Raw genomic sequence first — 7,836 nt, forward strand, 5'->3', positions numbered from 1 at the left:
AGTTTAGAAATATTATTCATGTAAAAGTATTTTCTCTAAGTAAAACTGATGAAGAAGGATTGTATACAACTATATACAGGGCTTACGAGGGGGGGGGGCAGCTGAGGGGCCCAGCAGTAAGTTATTCCAAAGCTCACTAGAAATGCATACTACTTAATAAGCTAAAATGGCTACTGCTTTTTCATGGGTCCATGAAGAAATTTGTCACCTAAGTCAGCAAAAGGTAATAAATAGAATGAAAAGGGGGGAGGGCGATGATATTACTGATCCCGGGGCCTGGCTGGCTCTCGACGCCCCTGATAATATATATTATATAATGTGTCGTAATATGTTAATGAAGCAGACTGGTGACGTAAATAAAATAAATCTTTTTTTTTTCGTCTTCTTAATTCAAAAAAGGTATTTTTTAGGCATCCAATCAGCTTTTGAGTAGAACTATTCAGCAAAACGCGGTTTAACCAATAAGGCATAAAACGTTCACATATACCTTTACTTGTCACGTCTCGAGCCGAGAACAACTCGCGCTTGCTGTCAGTGGGAAGTTTCAAATATTGTTTATCGTGAGAGTGTATTTCTTCTACAATACGTCACTGACAACTAGCTTCAAAGTTGTAATGTTCAGTGGCATATGAACCAGGATACCGGTAAAATTTCTTGTTACGACGAATTCCGCTTGGTGTGATGAAGCTCGCCATGTTATTGGTGTTTATTCTTGGAGGCAATGGTAAGAAACAATGTTTTGTTTTGATTGCGTCATCGTTCCATAAACATAATAAGATATAGTAGAGGTAAACACAAAGTTTATGTAGCTATTTACCATTTGTTTGTTCCACAGTTTTTATCGCATGCCTGACCAAATAGCCGTATAGCTGTCCCTAATTTTGAATAGATATGAGGACAGCTAGTTATAAAGTACACCCACCCCAATCCAAACTCTTGCGTTAACTTGTCTGATTGAAGAGTGGAATTTGATTGCATCCAAGACTCCAAAATGCCGAGCGTGTTTTTTTTTCGCATCAACGGGCTGCAAACCATGAACCCTCTGATTCACAGTCTTACACTCTAACCTCTACGTCACGCTCGGATCGACGTTTATGAAAGCAAGCTGCATTCATGTTGCGAATGGTAAATATTGATAATTTAAAGTTTGTGAATTGAAGTTGGTTTAGTGCATGTGATGGAAAATTTTGAGGCTCCTAATTTCAGCAATAATTACTATTCAGCAATAGTAAAAAAGAGGTTTGAAGCTAATGGTTATTTGTTGCGTGCGGATTTGTCTTAAAACCTATAAAATAGTCGTCTTTAAAATACACAAAACACTTAGTTTCGGGGTTCGATCCTCGCGGTGAGCACAGCACGGGTAGTACATTGTGCAGTTTTGTGCTTAATAACAAATAAACACACACTCAAAAGTATTTTTTGCTATACATTTAAATCACACGAATAGTAAAATATGTGCAGCTGTCGTGTTCACATAAATGAAATCGAAATTTGATTTCAAGAAATTATTTAGTGTATATAAGTAGGGTCGAATTCAGGTTACTTCTCATTGATAAGCTTGAGTACGTATAACGTTATAATTCGAGTTTCGATCCATGCGGCTTACACTGCACCGATAGCCCCTTGTGTAGCTTTGCGCTAAAACAAAACTAAAACAGTTAACGTCAGTTGTAATTTCCATATCTATGAGAAAACGTTAGATTTTTTATTTTTTTGTCCTGAGAGTCTGGTAATTCAATTAACTCTTTTAATAAAGTTATTTATTCAAGTTCTCACGGGGGCTCAGCGGCAAGCTTCGAGGCTTTTAACGTTAAAATTTGGGATTCAATCTCCGCGGCTGACTCATTGCAGGTAACCCATTGTGAAGCAGATCTACGCTAAATTAAACGTTCCTGTATTCGTATTTTCTAAAAAATTCATCGTATGAGTGGAAAAACCACACCTTGCGCGGTTTTTAAAATAATTGTTTGTCTGTTGTGATGATAAAAATGTATATCGTGTAAATGAATCTTACAAAAAAAATCGCGATTTGTCCCGATGTTACGAGAACAGAATATTGTTTGTTTGTTTTGTATTTCGTGCAAAGCTACACGAGGACTATCTGCGCTAGCCGTTCCTAATTTAGCAGTGAAAGACTAGAGGGAAAGCAGCTAGTCATCACCACCCACCGCCAACTCTTGGGCTACTCTTTTGCCAACGAATAGTGGGATTTACCGTCTCATTATAACGCTTTTACGGCTGAAAGGGCAATCATGTTTGGTGGGACAAAGATTCGAACTCGCGACCCCCAGATTGCGAGTCAAGCGCCCTAACCACCTGGCCAAGAGTTGTTGTTTATTATTAAGCACAAAGGGCTATCTGTGCTCTGCCCACCACGGGTATCGAAACCCGGTTTCTAACAGTGTAAGTCCGCAGACATGCCGCTGTGCCACTGGGGGGGTCTGGCCAAGAGAATAGAAGATCAAGTAATACATTCCTAAACAGTCTGCTAATTTCACCCAACATATTCTCAATGACTGATGTTATTAAAATTTACCAAAAAATAAAACAAAAAACACGTGGTGCGTATATATATCTAACAGCTGCTCGCCCTAGATAATTACATAAAAGGTCTACAACTAGACGAAACAGACTGCACCTTTACAGTTAAGGGAAACGTGTTAGATTCACTTACTGTTGGAAGTGGGAGCTTAAAGCACCAATACAAGTTAAAAAGGTTCCACTACCATAATGACAGTGGAAAATCTGAACGTAGCCATAAAGGTTAAGACCTGTATGATTGGCTATTTATGTGCTTAAACGGGCTAAAATAAATTAAACTTTATGGCTTTCTCTTTTTCTTACAAGCTTGCAGATATTATCAAGTATTTCAGAATTGCTGAGAGATGGGATTATTGTAAAAAAAAGAAAAAAGTAGTGAACAGAAATTATGAATTAATTTTGTTATAAGTCTCTTTATATGTTACGTATCATATTATGTATATAAATAAGTCTTACGCACAGAAACTTAAAGCGTTTCCATGACAACGTTCATTTGGGATGTCCCTAGGAGGTTTCCGATCGTGTGCTATGCCTTATAATTCCCTTTAATAATGACTTATGAGTTCGAATTTCCTCTTTTCGATAAGCCCTAAATGCTCGAGAACAGTACCTGTTTTGCGTCATGTAATAATTTGATGTATGATGAACTAGTATTGCAGAGATTATACTAATCACAATGTTATACAAGGTGCTCGCAGACAATATTCGCTACCAGAAAGAAGACGTTGCTACAGTACTTTAATCAGACTTTATTAAATCGGATCAAGTATATATGTAACATCTTCTGTCATTATGTTGTTATTAAGCACAAAGCTACACAAAAGACTATCTATGCTCTATCCACCACGGGTATTAAAACCCGGTTTCTAGCAGACATGCCACTGGTGGGTCTGTCACTTTGTAACAAGTTTCGTGTAATGAAATTCGAGAGATCTTCAGCAATACTTGTCTTATGATACGAACGATGTGTTCTAGAATTATAAGCATACATTTTAAGTCGATATTCACCCATAACTAATTCTATAAATTTTAAGTTTTCATTACACATTCTAATCTAAACATATACTCGTATATTCGATACCAAATCACTTTTATCGGCAAATCAAACCTTGCTCGTTTTTTAAATAATTTTTGGCAGTAGTGGTGATAAGAAATTAACATTAATATCGTATTCAAGTATCTGTATATAGACCACCAACAAATTCAAGCATATTTCAGAATTATATAACTAAAGTATTGTAGATGCTATGTCGTTGTTTGTATGAATAGTTTTATATAATCTTAGTGCAAAGTTAACTATAAATTATTTAACACTATACAGAGTGTAATATCCCAGAATTATCTTTGCCTTTTTACTTTAACTGTTAGAAAACCAAACCAACATTTTAGGCTTATTTTGTTTGAATAGCCCACACTACCTAGGTACAACTACAAGGTGTGGAATTAAATATCTTCTCACTGGTTCGTTGGATAATAATTTCCATTAGAATTCTAGTATAGAAACATACAATGGATTTCTATCTTCTCGTAGTATTGTAATGTTGATTCTAAATTAATTCTTTGTTCTGAATATGTGCAGGTGTCACTAAAAACTTGGTCAAGAAAGCCATTAAGTTGATCTTGTTTCTTGTTAACCAGATAATATCTAGAAGTTAATGTCTCAGGTGTGTTTTCTGAGAATAGCTTGTCATGTGGTAGCTCCAGTTGAACAGTATAAATACAAGGTTTCTTCAAACACAAATAAATGAGCGCAGGGCAAAACAAGGCATAGAAACCAAGCTGGGCCTAGGTAAAGTTAAGTAAGATACGAAACCTTGTATCGTGTAATCCAACTTGTCCTTAGTCTGGCGAACACACTATTTTTATGTTAAGCGTTTCATTCAATACTGTTCCTTTTTTTATCACGTTTTGTCCAGTCTCTTTCATTTAGTTTAGTCTCAGTTAGTAAGTGTTCTTATTATTACTCGACAATTTTGTATCTTGAACTAATCTCCTGTTTCGCGGACTTATTCGGGGAAACTTTAACGTCAATTAAGTTCATCTGAATATACCATAGAATAGCCTTCACAAGTCACTAGCCAAACGTGCTTGTGTTCAGATGGCAGTCAGGTAAATTTTGTTATTCTGGTGAGCTTGGCTACAGAATGAAAGGATTATAGATGAGGCAAAACTTAACAGCGTAGGCTTTGTTTGTCCTCATGTCTTTCTGAATTCACAAAGGATATTTGATGCCTTGTTGTGTATCGAAATGTAATTGAAATGGCGTGCTTGCTGAGGTTTCGAACTAATTATCTAGACCTTGTTTTAACCCATTGTCCGCAAACACCTTCAACACAACTAATACCATCCTTCCAGGCATAACTATCACATTTTTAGCACAGATTATACACATATATGCACACTGCTGAACGTTTAAGGTGCATGCCAACTTGTCTCACACTCCGCCACTGCTCCCTCCTCAAATCTTTAAGTAACTTCCTATTCCACTGAACCATGATTGGTGATTTCAGGTTTTGTGAATCATGATAAAAACACTGTAAATCAAGACAGAACTCAGACGAAGTAAAACTCTTTTTCTAGTACTGTAATTAGGCTTACCAATCTTTAGGACTTGTACAAGTCAGTAGTTATGACACACATGTTGTAAAATTTTTAAGAACAAATTTTATTGTTGTTCTTTAGGAGGTTTTCCTGTTGTTACTAATTTATAAGCAACGAAAGATAGTGCTTAGTATCAGAATGTATTAATCCGGTTTTTGCATATACCATGAGAGGTTTCGAATCAGGTACCAATCCAACACTCATTCGTCTGAGGTAAAAGTTAACCCCTAGCTGCATCTGGTAAGTAACTTTTTTTAACAACTCCAACTACTACATTCCCCCATTTTCACAAGGGGGCTTGTTCTCAGGTTTAATCTCATGATTTTGGTACAACTATTAACTGGACACCGCACTAAAAAGAGCAAGATTATATAATTTAATACTTTTTCAACCAAACAAGCAACTGAATTAACGATGGAGAAACAAGGATCTAAAATTAATAGATTATTGATTTGATACACGCGTTTTTAAAAGAAACAAAAGGCTTTTAGCCGAAAAACACAAAACACATTCGGTGATGAAGCAGTATTTTTCTACTAACTAACCCTTCTCCCACCATTATGTTTGTTTGTTTTTAATTTCGCGCAAAGCTACACGAGGGCTATCAGCTCATATCCATGGCTGTTTATTTTTTTTTTAATATCTAGACTTTCGTGGATTAATTATTGATAAAAAATAATATTGTTTATCTTCACGTTCGATGTTTATTGAGCAAGCTTTCAACCTTCAAAACCGATAAGTCCCAAAAAGTATACACAACATTCCTAAAAATTAAATAAACTGTAGATTTTTTCCCCCATATTTCTCATAATTTGTACATTTTGTATCCAAAATCGGAGAAATGTAAAATTAATAATTCAAATCTATCATTTTTCTTCAATTTTATCACAAGTCGTTCAATACCAGATCTTGTCAGATGGGCTGGATAATGAGATGAAATGAGAATATATTTACATAAACAGTTTACATGATTTTCATCACAAAACTTAGGTCCGTTAGTTTCTAATGTCTAGCCAACTTTAAGCGTTTGAACTGTATCTGTATAAATATAATAGTACTGTCTGTTATTTGTTGCATGTCCATGTAAGTACTTCGCAGGGTGTGGATTGATCCTCACCAAAATTGGCATGGAGGATCATTAGATCCCTGCGGGGGTACATAAAAAGTTTTGCATTTATCGTTTTGCGGCTTTTATGACTGTTTTTGAGTTTTTTTACCACTACTTAGCCCCCTGTAGATGGATCTTCACCAAATTCGGTATTGAGGTTCATTGGGTGCATGGAGAGATAAATATAGATTTTCAGTTTTGCGGTTTTTATGGGCGTTTTTACCACTACTTTGCCCCATATCGATGGACCTTCACCAAATTTGGCATGAAGGTTTGTTGGGTCCATGCAGAGATACATGCAAACTTGCGGTTACACATTTTGTGTTTTGCAGTTTTTATGGGCGTTTCTTTTACAATTACATATAAGGGAAGGAACTTTTGATGTCCTAAAATAACCTTTCATTAATCATGAATTTACGTAACTTCCGTCAAGGGGACGGGTACTTCTGGTAATGTAGAATATTGTTGGAAAAGTTCTTATAAACGCTTTCCCAATTGTTGCATTTTACATTGTCTCTCTCTTTCGTTGTAATAACAGATGGTGTATAAATTAACGATAGCAATAGCATTGTTAATAATTTTTAACAAACATTCTTTTTTGCTGGCTCTATTATGTGTTTGCAGTAAGAAATATGTGGTCGATATTCAATTATTCCAGAAATAAACAACCTTATAACTACAAATTTATTTTTCTATAAAGTAATTTATTTCTAGAATTAAGATGTACTTTATGTTCCAATAGAAAAATTAGATAATCATATTTTAATACATTATTCTTCGCATCTTCCACGGTTGCTCAGAAGTGAGTTTGCGGCTTATAACGCTAAAATTGAGTTTCGATACTCGCGGTGGACAGAGCATAGATAGCGCACTTGTAGTTTTGTGGTTAACAAAACAAAACACAAACAAAAAATGTTATTCTCACTAGAAACCAATGCAGGAACATTAACGAAAAAGAAAGTAAAATTATTATCTCTGCTCTGCCCATTACTATCGAAACCCGGATTCTAGCGTTGTAAGTCAGCAGTCATACCGCTGGGCTACTGGGTGGCTAAATAGTACATATTGTAATAAATTTACGCTGTCATTTTTTTTTTTTTTGCCTTGGAGTGGGAGTTAATACATTGCAGATGAAGTGAGTATTATTGGCTATTATACGTATATTAATGGATTCTAAATAAGGCTTTTTAACTATATTTGCGGATGGTATTTCTGTGATTGTGTCTATGATGCCCAATGCCTTGAACTTTAATCACACGTTATACTGTTGCGGCGCCATTTTTGAACGGTATCTGCACATTTCAGCTTGCAGATTTTTGTATTTTCATAGCTGTTTGTGACATAAACACGGATGATTATTCGCCATGTACTCAAAATGAAATAAATCAATATTTTTGTGTAAATAATCAAATTTTTCCATTTGAAATTCTTGCAGACATTTACATTTTATACTCAACAATTTGGTAATTAATTGAAAATGGTTGTTTGAACATTTGTTTATCAACAAACACAATGAAAGAATAGACCATCCCAAGCTTTTACTTGTTGTTAAACAAGTGTTTAAACAACTTATTCAATTATGTACC

General features: G+C 35.3%; 1 protein-coding gene across 1 annotated transcript in view; it reads left to right on the forward strand.

The window, feature by feature from the left end:
• The first annotated feature begins 494 nt into the window (after window positions 1–494).
• Window positions 495–7,836, forward strand: part of LOC111086900 — a 14,729-nt gene continuing 7,387 nt past the window's right edge. The window contains exon 1 of the mRNA XM_022391631.1: window positions 495–724. Within this exon, the coding sequence (XP_022247339.1) occupies window positions 682–724 (43 nt within the window). The 5' untranslated portion in view covers window positions 495–681. The remainder of the gene's footprint in view (window positions 725–7,836) is intronic.

This window comes from Limulus polyphemus, unplaced genomic scaffold (genome assembly GCF_000517525.1).
Source record: "Limulus polyphemus unplaced genomic scaffold, Limulus_polyphemus-2.1.2 Scaffold1535, whole genome shotgun sequence".
NCBI lineage: Eukaryota > Metazoa > Arthropoda > Merostomata > Xiphosura > Limulidae > Limulus > Limulus polyphemus.